Source organism: Egretta garzetta, unplaced genomic scaffold, assembly GCF_000687185.1.
Source record: "Egretta garzetta isolate BGI_Z169 unplaced genomic scaffold, ASM68718v1 scaffold98, whole genome shotgun sequence".
Taxonomy (NCBI): domain Eukaryota; kingdom Metazoa; phylum Chordata; class Aves; order Pelecaniformes; family Ardeidae; genus Egretta; species Egretta garzetta.
In genome coordinates this window covers 131198-150896 of record NW_009260611.1, presented here as the reverse complement: position 1 = coordinate 150896, position 19699 = coordinate 131198, and the positions used below count along the sequence as shown (strand labels likewise).

Below are 19699 nucleotides of genomic sequence, written 5' to 3'. Positions count from 1 at the left end.
TTACATATGCGCTTTTTGTCTGGAAATGCCTTGTTATAAATACTCCCTTCATTTTACAAGCATTTGTTTGGAAATATGTTGAGCAGCCATGCTTGGTTTATTTCCAAATATCTTAACTTTGGGACCTTAGATTGGCTTATAGCCTGAAGTTCGCATCTCTCCTTTTCATGCAAAGAGCCATATTTGAACAACTCATGGAACACAAGGACTAGTGTAAAATGGCAGGCATCGTCCATGGAATACCCGTGGCCAAACACAGTGTGTCTTGCAAGAAGCTGCAGTGGAGGAATGTACTGTATGAATTCAGTTAAAAGAACAAAAAAAAGAAAAAAACAACCCAAAAAAGAAGTTATATGCTGCTACTTGATATGAATTGTGTGGTGTTGAAAAAGCATTTTGATGTAACTGGTGCCTTTTGAGACACCTGCTAAGGAGCTATGTCGTATTTGCAGTTACTGTTTTCAGCTCTTGTTTTTTTTCTCCCCTGCCCTTTCCAAGTTGGTAAAGGTGTCACGGTGTTGTTCTTTGTAAGTACCTTGCTGCTATAGAGTATTTTTTTTTCTCTTGGAGGAACTTAAATAGATTTGATTAGTCATGAGCTTAAGGAAAACCAGCTGGGAAAAAGGAGTAGAGAAGTGTCATGAGGGCCGTTTTATTTTGATTTTTTTGTGATACTTGTGAAAGAACTTTGTATTAGCTCTACGGCTAGTAAAATACAAAAACTAACGTGATAAATTTCAAATGTTGGTTTGATTTGTCTGGTTCATTTGTTTGCTTTTTAATTATCCAGAGCTGTTTTAAATCTGAAAAGATACTGGAAATATTTTGAACAGCTATAATCTTGATCATCAAAAGATGCTTCTCAATCTCTAGTTACTTTTGGTTTATTTTGCTTCGTTCCTTCCATAGCTACAGGAAGTGTGCCATGTCCTGTGGTTTAGAGGATTAAGGTAATCTTATTTCAGCACTGGTTTGTGGTGGTAGCGATACAAGGGGCCCAGGAGAGTTGACACTTTAGCCCTCCAACATCCTTTTGCCTACTACTCCAAGCTGAATATTTTGTGCCGGACTTAATTACTTTACTTTTATTTAATAATAAGTTGTCATACTGCCATAAACACAACAAAAGCAGGACTCCATTGTACTGGATGCTGCGCAAACACAGAATAGTGAAAATGCCCACCCTCTGTAGGTGACTGTCTAAATGAAGACTAAAAGAGTTTGAAGGCAAGCAGAATGAGCAGTGGCATAGCAGCAAATGTCACATTAGTTTTGGTTTTATTTGTTTTTCTTCTGATAGGATGTTTACCAGAGCACTGTATCATTCCCAAAATCCTCCTTCTATCTTTTGGGCATACTCCCTTTGTTAGTTCTTCAAATATCCCTTGGAAGTGTTACATAAAAACCCTCTTGTTAAAGTTGTTCCTTACCTGTAAATCCCCATTCCTAATTTACAGTTCAGTTATTTTCTTCATACATTGATGTGATTTAACTTAGCGAGTCTTACATTTCATCACCTATCCATATTCTTTTTCCATCTGCCCCAACCCTACAGGGTGTCCCTCCTGCATACTTTTTCCATTAATAAGTCTGGTATTAAAAAAAAAAAAGGAAGCACTCTAACAATGTGAAGTGTGAACGCAAAGTCAGTGCAAAGCAGAGCTGGAGCATCCAACCAAAGTAATGGATGACCTTAAGGGCTGGAACGCTACCAGAACTGAAAATAATTTCAGGCGCAAAAAGGGTAGAAATGCTGCAGGCAAAGACTGAAAGCTGGGATTAAAGCCCCAAACTCAAACTTCCTCTGCTGAAACCAACAAAGGAAAGGAATGACTTCACCACAAGGATAACTCTTCCACCACTGTTTGCATGCCATCAAGAATGGTGTGTGCAGCTCTTATCAAAACCATGTCCCAGCCTGATCTTTCTTGATACAGAGGTAGGCCACTACACCGATAAAGAGAACAAAGAGCCTGTTTACAAGAGAAAACTAAAAGAATGTGGTTTGTTTAGCCCAAGAGGGCAAGCTGCAAGCATCCCTTAGGATGAAGGGGGCTCGCTCTCTGCAGATAACAGCAGAGCTGCTGAAGTTAAAAGACAATTGAAACTTAAGGCAGAGGGAATAAACTGAGCCTGTGTAATTTAGGCTGAAAGTAGGAAGGAGGTTTATCACTGCCAAAGCGGTGTAGCTTTGGAGGAGCTTTTAATGAGCAGTGGGGGCAGAAAACTCTTAACTACTCTTGGAGTTAGTTTCTGAATGGGTTATGTGGTTTATGAATGGACTAGGTGATCCTGCGGCAAACAAGTGGGCACTCAGTAGGTCTCTGCCAGTGCTGATTTCCTCCTGCTTTTTTCATACATGAAAGCTGAAGAGCGCTAATGATTCTCGGAATAGCTTCTTAATTTTGTGGCTAGAATATTTTAATCAGGGTTATAGATAGGTGTGGGAATTTGTGGGCAAAATTTAGACCCTGGTGTTAGCAACCTGAAAACAGGCAAAACAAAAGTAGAATACAAAATCGGATGAAGCATCCAACTAGAGAATAATCACAGATAGAGAATATTACAAAATGAAGTTCTCTGTTTTGTGGGGCTGCAGCAATCCTGACAGAGTATATTGTACACATTGTTTCCTGAATTTCTTACATTTCGCATGTTTAAAATCATGAATGAAAACTCTCACAATGGTGGGCTATGGCAGAAAGGTTCATAATCAATTCTGGATCATCTGTTCTGGCATGAACTTTAGTTTTTTCCCTTCTGCAGGGAACCTGTATCTGTTTCCTGCATCTGTCGCCCATCCTTCTTTGTGAATGGAAAGCCAGTAATTAATTTTTGTTGTTCTTAGCAATTAATTACCCTTGCCAAATCTTGGAGGACCTATTGTCTCCTTCAGACACAATGTTCTTGGGAAAAAGTCTTACTTATTGTAACCTCTTGTGCAATCTTCTCTTGGATGATAAATATATCTTGGCAACGAGGAGCTTTCTGAATGAAAAATGTTGCTGGACAACCCTGTAGTACAGCAAGAACGCAAGCCTCTGCCAATGCTGGTGGAGAACAGCCAGGCGGGAGGGTAAAATGGGGAAAGCCTTTCACATTGCCTACAGAGCACAGAGAGAGATGAAGTCTGTATATGCACACATCCAAATATCTGTTTACCATCAAACAAGGATTTTCCCTGTTGAGCATCTGAGCTTAAAGGTGGCCTTCCTTCTAGCAAAATCTTGAAATCTCTTGGAAAGCTGCCTTGTACCAGCGCTAGGCTGGGGAGATAATGGAGAGCGTGTTGACCGTGCAGCTGTCTGGTTTGGGTAGCCCACTGTAGGAACTAGCTGGGAAGCACCCCCCTTCCCTGTTTTTCTCTATGAACCCACAAATTTGGGATCCTGCAGAGTTGCCTCAATCTGCCTCGTGGTTCATGGCCTGACTTTGGTTTTCCATTAGATCTGTCCAGAACCACAGCTGACCACTGAAACCTCATTTTAATACCGCAGCTGTAACATTAATTACAAAATTATTAGAGTTAATTGTAAAAGCACATTTTTACCTTCTAGCTTTTCACCTTTACCTTTTCTGGTTTATTTTTTCACCAACAGCTAATGATGCAAAAAGGTGCATAAAAGCCCTGCGCAGAGAGATGTTTGAATCCTCCGAAGGGAATATGCAGAATGCAAAGAATGAGTTGGGGCCGGGACCGCTCCGTTCCCTTGTGGTTTATGTGCACGCTGCCAGTGGCTTGTGTTTCTCCTTGCAGCCTGACAGCTGGCTGTGGGGTTAGCAGAATGCAGCCAGCGGCCAGGTTTCTCAAACCATACTGCGGCTGACAGCGTTTGGCCTGGTGAAAAGGAAACGATCCAAAGCATAGGGCCTGATGCCGTGTACCTTGCAGTTAATGGAAATCTTTGTTGACCTCAGTGGGAGCTGGATTTGATCCTGTGCCTACTTGAATGTTTTGGTGTTGGATACAGCTCTGAGCGGATCTTTTTTTCATGTCTCATTTCTGGTCTTTTTTCCCTTCTCTTTCTAAAACTTAGAGTGGCATAAAATCAAGACAGCTCTATCTGTGTCAGTGTAGCTGTGCACTTTTATCCTTGCCCAGTGTCTGTCTTCTTGTTTCCTCAGCTCTTCTATTGTCTGCAGTATCAATTTGCAAGATTTTGGCACTGATTTCTCTCCTTCTTCTTGAGCCATTCTGCTGCTTCTCACAAACACCCTCCATCTCACTTAAGCCTGTGCTCTCCAACAAGTGTAACTACTGACACTGCTTAATCCATCTTCTGCCCTTCTTCCCATCCTTCAAAACAGCCCTTACATTGATAAGCAGCAAATGCAGCCCAGGCTTTGGCCCCTGCTGCCAGTGAAGAGCCAGCTTCCCCTTCAGCAGGCTCCTGGAGGCCAGCCCTTTGCTGCCTCATCCCAGCCACACTCCCTTGCTCAGCAGAGCTCATCACTGCCATGTGTATAGGAATGCCCGATAGCCAGTGGCCACCTCAAGCACAGAGCACACCCTCCATGAGCCTCAGCCATGCATCAGCTTGTCCCCCATCCCTAATGAAAACGCGCTGGAATGAGCGGAGCCTTCTCCATGTGGTTGCCAGGGAGGATGGCAGTGGGAAAAACAACACAGAGGAGGCCAAGGAGCAGCTGTAACAGTGCTGGAGCTTCTTGTTGCCCTCCACTCTCCTGGCGTATCGCATACCCCCAGAGGGATTTGTCTCCTGTGTGGAGATTTATGATTATATGTGATTTGCCTCTGAGAAAAACCCTTTCCTTTTGTATGTGGAATGTTTATTTTTTGTTGGTCGCTCTCCATTTGCTTGGAGATGATGTGAGGCTTTTGTGAACCAGCATCAGAAACTGGGGCTATTTGTGGCCTATGATAGCTATGGGGGAAAGGGCCAAAGCTATGGGATGGTGTACTGGGGAATCACAGGTGTTCTTTTGAACCACAAAAAAAAACTTACTTCATTTTTCCAGCAGTAATGTAAATGCTAAGCAAACAGAGTATGTAATGAGGAAACCGTTTGGAGGGTGGGAGCTGACCTAATGAAAGATGAGAGGTGGTGAGCTGGAGCACAGGGCTGCTGCCACACTGGAGGCTTGCGGGGGTGAGATTGCCAGTGACACATCTGCCAGTCCCAAGCTCCTGATGGCCCTCCTTAGATTATTATACACTCTGCAGTGAAATGTATTGGGCTTTTCCCCTCCCATTATTCCCACTGAAGTTTAAATATGAATCTCCTAACATGTCTGCTGAAGGTAGAACATGCAGCTTCAAATAGACCCGTGACATTTTTACTCTGCTTTTCTGGCATAGGCAATGGCAAAAAAGGAGAAAGTAGTGCCATAGTATAGGGAGGGGAAAGGATTATTTTCAGAGATGATATCGCTATGCTGGTGATAAAAAAATAACCTGTTTTAGCCCCTTTGAATTCTAGATAGCCAACAGAGCTAAGAGAGGGAAAAGTGAATTATATAGGCTGTTTTATTAATCATTAAGGTAATTGCTTACCAAGCATTTATTCTCTTGGTACTCCGTTGCAGACAAAACAAAAAAACCCCAATGTCCAAGCCAGCCCAAAGATCTTTCAGTCTTGCATATTGAGCATGTTTGATTTAGGAAAGTTTAAGACTTGTGATCTAAGGCTAGATCCAGCTGGTGTAAATGGGCAGAGTGTGTTAGCAGTCCTGTGGAACTGGTCTGTAAAGCCCAGGGTCCCTGGATGATGAGAGTGCTGAGCACTAGGATGCGAATTTGCTAATACTTTAGAAATGTATCCAGAAGAAGAAAAAAGAAAGAAAGAGGAAAAAAACATTGTGGGAAATTCTTTCCTTCATACATAATAGTTTTCTGTTGATTTAAAATTGCCCTTAGTAATGTGTTGATGCCAGTGAAATATTTCAGCTATAGGAAATGTGAAACCAACTATTGCCTTTCTATGAATTATGAGTCATAAATTGTATGAAAAATATTCAAACTTGCTATAGCTATTCCCCAAGCAGAACCTCTGAGTAATGGAGAAAATACTGCCATTTTGGGGGGAGTAGGAGGGGACTGAGCTAAGCAAAGCAAAATGCCAAGTGCCAGCGTGTGGCTCTGTGCTAAGTGTGAATTAGTGTCATCTGAGATGATCCTCCCTTGCTAAGTAAACAGTTAGTGAGTGTGTTACACGTACTTTTGCAGTTCAGTTGAGCGAAGTTGCTCTTTGCTCCCGATGATATGGGAAAGGGGCGTGCATGTTGAGGCTACCTGACTGCTAGCCAGTGCGCAGAACTGCCCCATGGGAGAGCATTGTGTGCCAACCCAGCCATCACATCTGCAGTCAGTAAGCCAAGCCAAGAAGGAACAAACTCCATCTGATTCAGTGCTCAGTGGGCAGGTTGTGATGACAGAACTCCCCTAAAAATGGCACTGCAGTGGCAAGATAATAGGATACTGACATTTGCAGGCAAGTCCTTGGTGGGGACATTCATTTCATCCAGCTTCTACCATATAAGAGCTAGGACTCCAGTTCAAATTAGTCCTTATTAGATTTAGATAATCAGAAGATTACTTCTGTCACCAAAGGTCAGTTTATCTCCTGTTACATTTGGGTAGGTTGTGTTTTTTCTTTTTAAATTTGCGTTGTATAAGGGATGCAAATGTTTTCAAAATATGAGTCCATTTGGCTTCAGACAGCTGGATCTGCTGTGAATTATAAAATGTTTCTGTAAATGTAAGAATGCTTGCTGCTTTCTAGCCTACAGTACAGTGCTTGGGTTTTGTGTCAATGTGATTCAAGTTTTGTTTGCTTTATACAGGAGATGGCTGTCCGAGCACTGAAGCAGACGGGTAGCAGAAGTATTGAAGCAGCTCTGGAGTACATCAGTAAGATGAGCTATTTGGATCCTAGGAATGAACAGATAGTACGTGTAATTAAGCAGACCTCACCAGGTAAGCGTGAACTTTTAAAAAAACTTTTCTTTCTTGCATTAAGGTATTTTTCAAAGTAGAGTTGTCGCTGGTGAGAAGTAGTGGATTGGCAGTATTCAGTAGTACTCTTGTAGGAGACAGTGACATGAACGTGGCCCTGCAAGGTGAACTGGGCTGGAAGCTGAACACAGCTCACCTGCTTTGCAGGAGCATGTTCACAGTCCAACTTCTTAATGCAAAGCTTATCCTTCAGTGCAAATCACCTCAATCATCTCAAGTTTACCGCAAAGTAAAATCTTGCACGTACATAATTGCTGTGGGGTTGTGAGATAGCTCACTTCCCAGGAATTCATTCATGTTAACATCCTTGGAAGTCACTGCAGAAGTAGCTTGGGCCAAGATAACAGAAGCTTTTCCACTCGTCCCTGCTAGTCTCCTTCAGTTCTGTTTCATGTAAATTAGCAAATGGGAGCATTTGGGCCCTGCATATGCCTCATGAGCAAAGACCACGGACCACAGCTGACAAAAGGCCTCGCAAGAGTTGTTTCCATTCAGGCATTAGCACTTCCAGCACCGCAGAATGCTTTTGATCTGTGATCAGGATACACACTGGTTTGGATAGAGCTTGTTACTTTTATCTTCTTTCAGTTTCAAAAATTGACCAAGCAAATAAGCATCCTCTGACTGACTGAACCTGTGTAATCACATGGTGTTAAATGCTGCAGAGGAGTGCACACCCAGTGCTAAAGAGCATATATTTCCTCTGAAAGGGTTGGAAAATCTTTCTAGGCTAACATTTTAATTACTCAGTTGTCTTTCATTTGCATTTGGTTTTGCTTTCTTAACATTCCAGTGCATGCAGCTATTTTGAATACGTAAACTTTTAAGCTGAAAATCCACCTTTGCTTTTAGGATACACAGAATGCAAAACTTAAATATCTCGCAATTACTGTTTGCCTGCCTGAGGTGCCACAAAATCATGCTGATTTGTTTGGTATGGTATTGTTTGTGCTAGGATAGCATAGGTCTCCTCTACTTCCTTACGAAGCATGTAATGCTACTTGGGAACTTCCCATTTGCAGTTTGATAATTTAAATCTTCTGGTTTTGAATTCTGTATATTGGTGTATGGAAATAGATTTTCAAAGTCTTCATTTTTTTCCTGCTTTAACTTCTGTAGTAACTTCTGTAGTAAAGCTTACAAGAGTTTCAGCATCCTGGCAAAACTCAAATAAAACTTAGCAGTTGTTACTGTGTGACAGAGAGTTATGTGTAAAAACAGATGATCCTGTGAATATAGTTGATTAATCTTAAGAATACACTCTGATCTAAAATCTTTGCAGGCAAGAGATAGTCATAACAGTTACCGTGTTGGATAGGAATGTGCGAAAAAAAGAATCATCTGCAACTACCATGTTTGCTATCTTCACAAATCCAAATATTCCTCTGTCAGACCAGAACAAACCTACTGGTATACAAATCTAGGAGGTGGACATCAATATCTCTCTTGACGTGACCAAGATGCCTTGCACAGCTGAAGTATGTGTCCCAAATGGGGACGATTACTGCTCCTACTTTCCTTCATGGCCTCTGATAGGGAAAAACAAAGTCAGTTTGCCCCCAAGCCTCAGCATGAATCCTACTAACAGAGATGACAAATGGGTGTTACGGCTGTCTCCCACCTCCAGGCCACAGTAGCTACTTCTTAGGATGCTTTGGTTTGCCATGGCCTCATCAGTGCATCTTGCTGTGTCCCAGCAGGTGAGCTGTCAGGGAGTGCTGTTTTAAGTACAACCTCAGTAAGCGTGGCCTTGCATTATCATAGGAAGAAAGAGTTGCCGTTTATAGATTTCACTTCAAAGAACATTGATTTTCAAACTTGATTCCGTTTCAAAACATTGCATTGTTTATGAAAGTGTCATGTAGCGTGGGGGCAACCTCTTCAGCGTGCAGAGATGGTGCAGATGGTGTCTTAATAACGTGCACATCCTTGTGTGCCTGTCAAGGCAAGGAGTCAACAGCTATGCTCCAGGTGTGCTGCATCTGGCCCAGCTGGGACATGCTGTAATGCAAATAATCAGAAAAGCTTGCAATCCAGTGTTCAAGCTTTTCTCTCAATACGACTATTCTTGCAGACCTTGTGAAGTCACGATTTTAAAAGGAAATTGTTTAGGCATAAATGGGCCAAGTCCTGTGATTTGTGGAAGCTAAAGAACCAGAAGAGGAACAAAAAAATAGCAACAGCACAGTCTCCCCTTGTCTTTTTAGCACAGGCAGTGTGCTTTATACACCTGCAATTTGTCCTCAGATCAAAGAACCGATGAAAAGTACCATTAACACTTCCAGTGTAGGAACGCTGCTATCTTGTCTCTGCACGTTTTTCAAACAAGATTAACATGTTGACACCCTGAAAGATTTGCCTTCCAAACAGATGGAAGATGAGTAATCCGAGGGGATACTCTGTGTCCAACACATTGGAAAGAATACAGAACAAACTGTATGATGCCTTTGCTGTGAATGAAGGAGAGGGAAATAAGGATTTTTGAGGAGAACAATGGAACACAGAGATGTAAACAGATCCCCAGCATGAGCAGTGAGCTCACAGTACAGAAGATGTGGGCTATGTGATGACCTAGTAGCTTCTAGTAATGTTGACTTAAAGTTATATTGACAGTCCTTCTTGGAGTTTTTTTTCTCCCATTGGTGGTGTACTTAACAGCCTGCTATGTAGCTTCCTCCTGTCTGTGAGTAATGACTGGTAATACTGGTCCAGCTTTAAAAACCAGGCTGTAGTGTAATCTGATGATTTCATAGTTAAGGAACTTGTGCTTCTATTTTCATGATTTGATAGGACTCCCTGATGATTCCTGGCATGAGCAATGTTGTGGGCCAGTAGCTTGTTATCAGTAGTAATACTTGGCACCTATAACTTCAAATGTTCAGAGTGCTTAATTTAGATTTTGGAGGGTGTTTTTATAACACATTCTCCCTACGCAGTGTGCGTGTGCGTGTGTGTGTGTGTATGTCTGTATGTATAGATGGATGAGTAGTGCAAAGTAATTGGTTCGCCTGAATTGTTACCTGACATTCTTTTGTGTTCTTTTTATAAAGGAAAGGGTATTGTGCCAAATAACGTAACCCGCAGGCCAAGCTTCGAAGGATCAAATGAATCTTTTCCGTCCTACCATCAGATCAGTAACGCAGCCTATGAAGGGACAGGCTTTGGAGTAGAAGGTGCAAATATGCTTACTGAAGTTCCAAGGCCATACATGGACTATTTAATCTCTACTTCACAGTCTACAGCTATGAATGCTCCTGTACAGCGACCCCCTGGAGTAGGCACTCACAGCACACCCACAAGCCATCAGCAGAAAACATACCCTGCAAATATCGAGTCTTCTGTGATTAATTATCCAGTGGCTAATCACAGCAGTCAAGCTTTGCAGCTGCAGGCATCCCATGGTTCCAACAGCCAACATTACAGCAGGCAGCACATGATGGTGCAGGGGGAACCTATGGGGTATGGTGTTCAGCGGAGTCCATCCTTCCAGAACAAGATGCAGCAGGAGGGAGGATACACCAATCTCCCAAATAAAGGGGCGGTTGTTCAGAATAGTTCTGGTCATGCATTTCAGCAGGCACCGGCAAGCCTGTATATATCACATTCTCATCACAAACAGACAAGTCCTTCCTCTCATCAAATGCATGTGATATCCAGAGGTCCAGCCTTTGCTAATGATTTTTCAGACAGTCCACCCCAAAATCTATTAACTCCGTCTAGAAATAGCCTAAATATGGACCTCTATGACATGAATAATCCTCAAGTTCAGCAGTGGCAGGCAGCAACACCGTCACGCCGAGATTCTTTACAAAATCCAGGAATAGAAACATCACCACGGCAACATGTATCCTTCAGACCCGATGCCACAGTGCCAAGCAGAACAAACTCCTTTAACAACCACCAGCAACAGCCACAAGTGACAGTGTCTATAAGACAGGTTCCTCCAGGGAAACCTGATCCTTCAATTACGTCTCCAAATACGATCACAGCAGTCACATCTGCTCATATTCTCCAGCCAGTGAAGAGCATGCGAGTGATGAGACCTGAGCCTCAGACTGCAGTGGGGCCTTCCCATCCTGGTTGGTTACCTGCGCAGGCACCAGCTGTGGATGGCTTGGAGATCATCGAGCAGCATGTGCCACCTGTTGGAGCAGCTAATGCCTATCAACTAGATGTGGATTATGGTAACCAGGAACTGCGGTGTCCACCACCACCGTATCCCAAGCATTTGTTACTTCCCGGTAGCTCTGAGCAGTTTGATATCAACTGCTTATGCATGGGCGTAGAGCAGACCCTCCGTGTAGTCCCCACTTCAACGTGCAATAAGACTGAGGAGAACAGTGAGCGAAATGACAAAAGCAGCAAGAACACTAAAGCTGAAAAACCAAGCAAGGATAAAAAGCAGATTCAGACGTCTCCGGTGCCTGTGCGCAAAAATGGCAAAGATGAGGAAAAGCGAGAATCCCGAATAAAGAGCTACTCACCTTTTGCCTTCAAATTCTACATGGAGCAACATGTAGAAAATGTCATAAAGACCTACCAGCAGAAAATTAACAGAAGATTACAATTGGAGCAAGAAATGGCTAAAGTAATTCTCCTTGTTTTGTTATAATAAAAGCTAATGGGGTCAAATTGATTATTACTCTTCTTAATAAGTCAGAAATTTCATAAAGGCAGACTCCACTGGAAGTAGTAGGTATCCAACACCTCCCTATAGCAGACTGTTTTCACTTAGAAGTGTGGATACAGGTCTGGGAGGCTGTTTGGAAAACCTGAGGTGTGGGTTCTTTACCAGAAAAGTAAAATGAAGCCACCACACCCCCCCAGTAGGAAAGTATTCAGTTTGCTTAGGCAAGAACTCAGAAGCCAGGTTTGAGGCTGAGATAACTCTGGCAATGCTTTGGCAGCTCTTGCAAAACTCTGAAAAAGGTTTTGTCTTTGCTCCAGTTCTTCCTCCCTGTTCCATGATAGCCACTCGTTCACCAAAGCCATGGTTCAACTTGCCAGTATGTTCACTGTGCCATGTTTTCAGATGAGTATGTAATACCTGACTGGAAGTTGTCTGTTGAACACATGTAAGTAACAATATCGTGCAAGTAATCATATCTTGGCCAGCTTGAACTGATCTTGGGACCCTTGCTGGAACTCATTCTAGAAGCAGGTCTCAGGGAGGTGCGCTTTTTGAGCGAGAGTGCTTCTTTCATGCCTAATTGTAGCTTTCAAACCTAAGCTGATTCACTGATAGGGCTGTTTAAAACAAAGCTGCCAAGTTCTGATGGTTGCTTTGGCGATTTTGTTTTTAATTTTTAAAAGTGGAAGAGGTTTTTTTGCCCCAGGCACGACTAGAATATGACTAGTCTACTTTTGTATTTAAGGATAAACTCTAAGGAAAGCTATTATTAACGCATAATGGATAACAATTAACTACCTCATCTTCTCTAGCACAGTCAATTTCCAGAGTCAATTAATTTGATGCTCACATTGCTCCAGAAAACTCAGTGGTTTGTTTGTTGAGGTTAAAATTAAACCAATATGCTTCTAAAATCTCTTGAAAGGTTGGCATTTTAGTGACAGTTAATAGTTTGTCCTCACTGCAAGTACAGATCGTGTTGCATTGCTTGGATTTAGTGAATATTTTCCTGAGATCGAGATAGGGAGTGATCACTAGAGAAGTAAACCAGCAGCTAATTGCATTAGTTCTTCTCTTCTGACTCTTCAGCTTTCCCTCACTTCATAACTCAGAGATAATTCAGCTACAAACAAAAACAATTCCTTCCCCTAGCAACCTCATCGCTGGCTGGAATAGTACACTCACTCAGGAGATTTTGGCTATCTGAATATCGCATTATTCTAGAATTAACTGAGAACACAGCACACTAATTATTTTACCTTAAAACAGTAAACACTTCCTTTATTATGGATTGATGTACTTGCCTTACATTTTAAAAACAGTATTTCTTGTTTGGATTTGGCTGTTGCCTTCAGTCTGAAAATTCACCCTACCTGTTCTGCAAGTTTCTGCAGACCTCCTCCATCCTTTATTCATACAGATTTCATTTTTATACTGTGGGGATCTCTCTGAAGACTACAGATGTGAAATAAAATCAATCTAAGCAGCGGCCCTGTGGGTGTGTGCTTGGGTCTCTAGCCTGCTAAGCAGTCAGCTTCACCTCCCTCCACCCTCCTCCCCATTGCCCCTTCCCACCAGGCACTAATCATCCTCTCAGAGTGCTTCAGTTGATGCCAGTTAATTCAGGATTTTGGAAATGGAGTGTGCAGAAAGAAAGGGACGTGCTGCAGAAGATGAGGTGTCAGAGGATCCTAGGGATCAGCCCAGGGGCTCCTGCTGGTGGAGGCCACGAGTGGCTCTCAGGAGAGGGACAGGAACCGACACTGGCAGTGTGCAGGCTCTGTCTTGAAAGGCAGGGAAAGTCTGGTTGGATACTGCTTTTCACTTTCTCAGGATGCCTCAGCCATGTGAAATGTTACTTGAAGTTACGTGGAGGCTCACTGGGGACAGGAGGTAGCTGGACAAGCCAGCTTTTTTAACTGCTTAGGTGCAGAGGGGAAATAATACATTTAGCAGGGAAATAGCACTAGGGTCTGGGCTGCAGTGGCTGGGGGGAGGCCAGAGCTGAGAGTTATATGCACATATTTTGGGAAGGAAAAGGGAGAAGTTTATAGAACAGATGGACAGGAGATCTACAGAGCTTGAGAGTGGAGGCCATATAGGGCAGACGAAGAAAAACAGTTTCTAAAGAAGGTTCCCAAGGCACTTGAGGAATGTGTGGGTCAAAACCAGCTTCTTAATTACAACACAAAACCCAACAGTCAAACAACATTCAAGGCAGGAACTGTTAATGTGAGTTGCCCTGGAGAACCATTCATGAACAGAGTGGACTGCTGCATCTAGGTTTAAGTTTCAGTTTAAGTTGAACTGTACTGCAGCACACATACATACAGCACACTGCAGCAGTAAAGTGCACATTTGAAAGGTGTAAACCAAATCTCGTGATCAGGTTTGTTGTGTTGTATTCTACTCTCTGACAGTATTGCTCCATGCTTCTTCCTCCAGTCAAATGAGAAAGGCAGACCAGTGTCAGATATGTCAAATTCAGGTAACAAGTTAGGGCACAGTGAATTTGCCAGTATTTCAGAAATACCTCAACAGACAGACGAGAGTATATCTCCCATGAATACATACCTTCTGGTTCTTGGTTAATTTTTCTGAGAAGTGCATTTTGGGAATGCTAATTTATTGTTCTTTTGCTATGAATGTAACAGTACTAGCTCTTGTGGTTTGCTTTTCTTTGTAAAGGCTGGCCTTTGTGAAGCAGAACAGGAACAAATGAGGAAAATACTCTACCAGAAGGAATCCAACTACAACAGACTTAAAAGGGCCAAAATGGACAAATCTATGTTTGTGAAGATTAAGACTCTGGGTATTGGTGCGTTTGGAGAAGTGTGCCTGGCCTGCAAAGTGGATACCCATGCCCTGTATGCCATGAAGACTCTGCGAAAGAAAGATGTGTTAAACCGGAACCAGGTGGCTCATGTCAAAGCGGAGAGGGACATACTTGCTGAGGCAGACAATGAATGGGTGGTTAAACTCTATTATTCCTTCCAAGATAAAGAGAACTTGTACTTTGTCATGGACTACATCCCAGGTGGGGATATGATGAGTCTACTGATTCGGATGGAGGTCTTTCCAGAGCGTCTGGCTAGGTTTTATATTGCAGAGCTCACTTTGGCTATAGAGAGTGTGCACAAAATGGGATTTATTCATCGAGACATCAAGCCAGACAACATTCTGATAGACCTTGATGGGCATATCAAACTGACTGACTTTGGACTGTGTACTGGATTCAGGTGGACTCACAATTCAAAATACTATCAGAAAGGTAGTGTTCTTAGGCTTTATTTGTGATGGTATTGCATTATTTATTTTGAAACTAACAGGTACCTCTTGGCAGAAATACCAGCTCAGAAAACAGAGGTGTGTACATTGACAAAGGGTCAATGACAATATGATACATCTGTCTCTCACTAACTCATTTAATTACTTTATTTCCAGTCCTTTGTTTCCAATACTGATTAAATCCGTATCAGTGATCTGGCTGACCATTGTAATAGCAGCAATTTTCCAGTTTATACTTGTTTGGAGGGTCTCTTGTGATGGTGAAACAATTTAATCACAGATTTAAAGTAGTCCATGCACCTCCTGTGTGTGCCATTGAGGAGTATGGGTGTCTGTTGGCAAAAAGGTCAGAAACAATTGGTATAGCTAATCTAAATACATTTAAATCTCCATTGTTCTGTATCTCCCATATGGGAGCATGCTTCCTTGAGCTGAGACAGAGACATTTGCTGGTTATGGAAAACCAGTTGTGAAGGGGAGGGCAGAAGGAAATGCCTTGGGTTTAAAGTTTTAAATGCTGTTTTTCAGTGAGAGTAGAAGACAGCCCAGCTAGATCTAGATAAATACTGTTCTCTTTGTGTGTTGTGTTTTATGATCGTGAATGTAAACTTTCTCTCGCATTTGAAAGGGAGCCATATCAGACAAGACAGCATGGAGCCCAGTGATCTTTGGGATGATGTGTCCAATTGTAGATGTGGAGATAGGCTGAAGACATTGGAACAAAGAGCTAAGAAGCAGCATCAGAGATGTCTAGCCCACTCGTTAGTTGGAACCCCTAATTATATTGCTCCTGAAGTCCTGCTTCGTAAAGGTAGATAACCTGTATTTTTCTCCTGTTTAAGTGACCATTGATGCTTCGAAATACTTTTTTTTTTTTCCCCTTAAATAAGCTTGCTGCTTTGGAAGATTGTAATTCTGAAGGCCACAAACACTTAGCTCATATTAAGGAGAACAGATTTCTCTACATGCTCCACTGTTAAGCATCGCATTGCTGACACTGATGGTGGCCATACTTCATGTGTCTGTGTATATCTACTCTCTGAGGCCTCTGAATGAGACTGCTAATTAAATGTGTCAGGTGATGTTGGCAGTGATATTTTTCAAGTATAAAGAAGATTAACTGTACTCATGGGGTACAACTATGACCGCTAGCAAGACCAGTGAGTAGCCAGCTGATGGTTCTGAATCACTGATTCAGATGGACCACTTAAATACGGATGATATAAACTTGTGGAAACATGCCCTACAGATTCCCAGCCAGAATCTTGGGGAAACCCAACAAAAAGTCTTCCACAATTTACCCTGGCCACCCTGCAATCAAAAGCTTGGCTTGAGGAATTTAGACAGTACTTGGTGGCTATCCGTGCAGAACAGATGTGGTCCCTGTAGTAAGGAGATTAGATGTTCAAAGTTGTCTGCAAGCCAGATCCTAAGCCTGATCTTTCTCAAGTTGAGAGATTTCACATTGGACCCTACATCATCCAGTGACACAGCTCTCCATGAAATCAGTGTTTAAATCCTCCATTCCTTTTCAGAGATCTCAAACATACACCTTATTTGTCGTGTCATGGCAATTAAGTGACTGAAATTGTTCCTCTGCTTGGAACTTGCTCAGAAAGTCACCTGTGGCTTGTTCTGTCTCTAGAGCCAGGCTGTGTCTTTCAGCAGCTTTTCAAACTCATGGTGTCACCTCCACTGAACCTAAGGGGGACATCAGTCACTAAACATTTTTGTTATTCTTTAAGGTCCAGTTTGTGCTGTGTAGTGATGCAGTAGTGAGACAGGACATGAAAAAAAAAAACCTTAATTCTTTTTAATTATATGATTTCACCACTCACTTTTGAGAATTAAATTTATTCAGAAAGATTCCCAGACAGAAGAATTAGAACTTTACTGACAGCAGTAGAATTTAGGTCAGCAAGCAGAAGCGACTTTATGATGAAGGTGGATTGGGAGCCCTTTGTTTTAGGCCACAGGTTGTTTGTCTGAGAAAAGATAGAAATCTGTGCTGTATGTTTTGATACTTAATTGCAAGTAGCTCTGTACGCATTCTCCTTCGTTGATGGAGGACAACCTTTTGACTTGCCTTTCAGGATACACTCAGCTCTGTGACTGGTGGAGTGTTGGTGTGATCCTCTTTGAGATGTTAGTGGGACAGCCTCCTTTTCTGGCTCCTACACCCACAGAAACACAACTGAAGGTAAGTTGAAGCAAAATTCCTATCTGTGGTAGCAAAATTTTAACCTTTTCCTTTCCCTTCTCCTCCATGCACAGACCTATCCCCTCTTGCTTTATTAGAGAAAGGAGCAGTGATTACAAAAGCCTGATTTTAAATAGTTCTATGCAGGGACAAATCCCTTCCCAATCAATGAAGATACTGCATATCAGACGAGAACTGACTTGTCCAACTGTATACGTAGTTTTTAGTTTTATGAGTCTTCTCAGCACAGTTCTGATTTCTTAAGCACGAATTCATCCATCTAAGTTTCCTTAGAGTGCCTTTTGGATTTGAGCAAGCTGATATGACAGTGATAATTACAGTTGGCAATGTAAGTGCTTCAAAGTCAAGCAGTGACTAGTTTTTTATTAGAAAGTATGTACCTCATGACCACTTTTCCTAGTTTACATTTTGGAGACGAAATGAAGTAATTCCTTGAAGTCATTCCATGAAGTCTTGTGTAAACTGAATTATGTTCTCAAATCAGACTATGGGAGCATTCAGGAAGGAATTTGCCTTTTTTAAAAATGGAATCACTCCTTTTATCTGCTATCCAACCGTGCTTCCTGATTCATTAAAGTAATTGTTAACAGCCAATGCAATCTAATAATTGGATTCTTGAACCTCTAAAATAACTACAGACTGTGAGTTGACTGGTTACGTGTATACTTCTGTACAGTTAATGTTGACAGTCAGAAGGATTCTGTTTCCAGAATTAGAAGTTGTTTAATACCTTTCTTACCTCCAGGTGATAAATTGGGAAAGCACACTGCACATTCCCTCACAGATCAAGCTAAGCCCTGAGGCAACCGATCTCATCACAAAGCTCTGCTGTGCTGCTGAGGACAGGCTTGGAAGAAACGGAGCAGATGACATTAAGGCCCATTCTTTTTTTCACTCTATGGACTTCTCTACCGATATCCGTAGGCAACCAGCTCCCTATGTTCCAAAGATCAGCCATCCAATGGACACTTCAAATTTTGATCCAGTTGAAGAAGAAAGTCCTTGGAATGATGCTAGCGGTGACAGCACCAGGACATGGGATCCACTAGCCTCTTCCAATAGCAAACACACAGAACATGCTTTTTATGAGTTTACTTTCCGAAGGTTCTTCGATGACAACGGGTATCCATTCAGGTATCCCAAACCTTCTGGAATGGAAGTTGGCCAGTCTGAGAAATCTGATGTAGAAGACAAAGGTGTGGTGGATCAGACTGGAGCTTGTCAGCCTGTATACGTGTAAATTATTGTATAGAGTACTCCAGTAATCTCAAATCCAGTAGGGCCTTTAACTGATCCTTTAGGAGCTGATCCTGCAGCGCTTGTTCAGGTGTAACTTCAGCTGAGGCTGGAGTCATCCTGGGGAGCCAGAAGCTTGCAGGGCCAGGTCCTACAAATGGCACTCTTGAAAGTTCAGGTCAGTTTTACTGTAAATAACTTTGTTCATAATTACACTTGAAATCCTGGTCTTCACCAAAATCTGCAAGACCAGCAGTCTATCATTTCTAGGCCTATTTTTATTTGAGGTCAGCGTCCCCCTACTCAGATTAAAATTTACAGACTTCTGCAACTGTCAGCATTATTTTTTAAATGAATAAAGAGCACTTATATTTTGTTTATAGCAGGGGTTTTTTTCCTACTAAATTATAGGGATTAACTTTGACAAATCATGCTGCTGTTCTTCTTTTCTACGTTTTTATTTTCTCCATAGCACTTAATTCACATTTAGGAAGATGCATAAAGCTGAAGAACATGTGATGAAAGGTCTCTGTGCAATAATGTAAGAAAGAAAAAAAGAAAAAAAAGAAAAATGAAAAAAAAAAAAAACCTGCTCTCTAATTTTCTAAATTTACTGATGCCATTGTATTCGCACCGTGATTTTTGTTTATTATATGTATTTTCCACATTTCAGAATTGTGACATAACCTTAAAGCTGCTTTATTTCCTTCTGCTTATTGGAGTGTAATAGAAAGTGTGAGCAAGTGACAATTTGGGTGTGATTTCAATGTCTAGTGTGTGAAGAATGTTGCATGAGCAGTGTTTTTTCTATTTGAAATGGCCTTTTCTTGCCATTCACAGGCAGGTCCTGTGGATCCATTTTTACTAAGGGTCTAAAATTAGACCGTTTTAAACCGTGTGTTGATAATGTATTGTGTGGGTGGTTTCCTCTTATGATTGTATCCAATATTAATTTTGTAAAACAGATTGCAAAGGTTAAAACCGAGTAGTGATTTTGTGGTCTGATGTAATAGATCATTTTAGTAAACACGTATCATCGGCACACACGTTTCCCCACGAAGGATCAATAGCAAGACCGTTATTACAAAGCTGATTTGTGGCAACAGCCTAGACCGGGCTTATTCACGCAGTGTGCAGCACAGTGTCCATTGTTTAATACTAGCAGTAACGCAGAGCACCAGTACTAACATATGAAGCTCAGCCTCTTCAAAACAGAATGCCCAACGCTGTGCTCCTGCAACACATGGAGATCCGAAGTGCGATGAGGCTGACGTTGAGCGCGTGCAGCTCCACGGACATCTGCGGAACCTGGAGGTACGTGGCTTTTCCAGACATCACATCCCTACAC

The 19699-nt window shown here is 42.0% G+C and overlaps 1 protein-coding gene across 5 annotated transcripts in view; it reads left to right on the top strand.

Moving 5' to 3' along the window:
• Positions 1 to 19693, top strand: part of LATS2 (large tumor suppressor kinase 2) — a 46834-nt gene extending 27141 nt beyond the window's left edge. For 4 of the 5 annotated variants that reach the window (XM_035900410.1, XM_035900409.1, XM_009644879.2 and 1 more), the window contains exons 3-8: positions 6805 to 6937; positions 10027 to 11564; positions 14295 to 14877; positions 15523 to 15705; positions 16988 to 17094; positions 17861 to 19693. In XM_035900410.1, the coding sequence (XP_035756303.1) occupies positions 6805 to 6937; positions 10027 to 11564; positions 14295 to 14877; positions 15523 to 15705; positions 16988 to 17094; positions 17861 to 18355 (3039 nt within the window). In that variant the 3' untranslated portion in view covers positions 18356 to 19693. Of the gene's footprint in view, positions 1 to 3599; positions 3892 to 6804; positions 6938 to 10026; positions 11565 to 14294; positions 14878 to 15522; positions 15706 to 16987; positions 17095 to 17860 lie in introns of all 5 variants that reach the window. The other variant, XM_035900412.1, reaches the window with a different exon arrangement.
• The last annotated feature ends 6 nt before the right edge of the window (positions 19694 to 19699 follow it).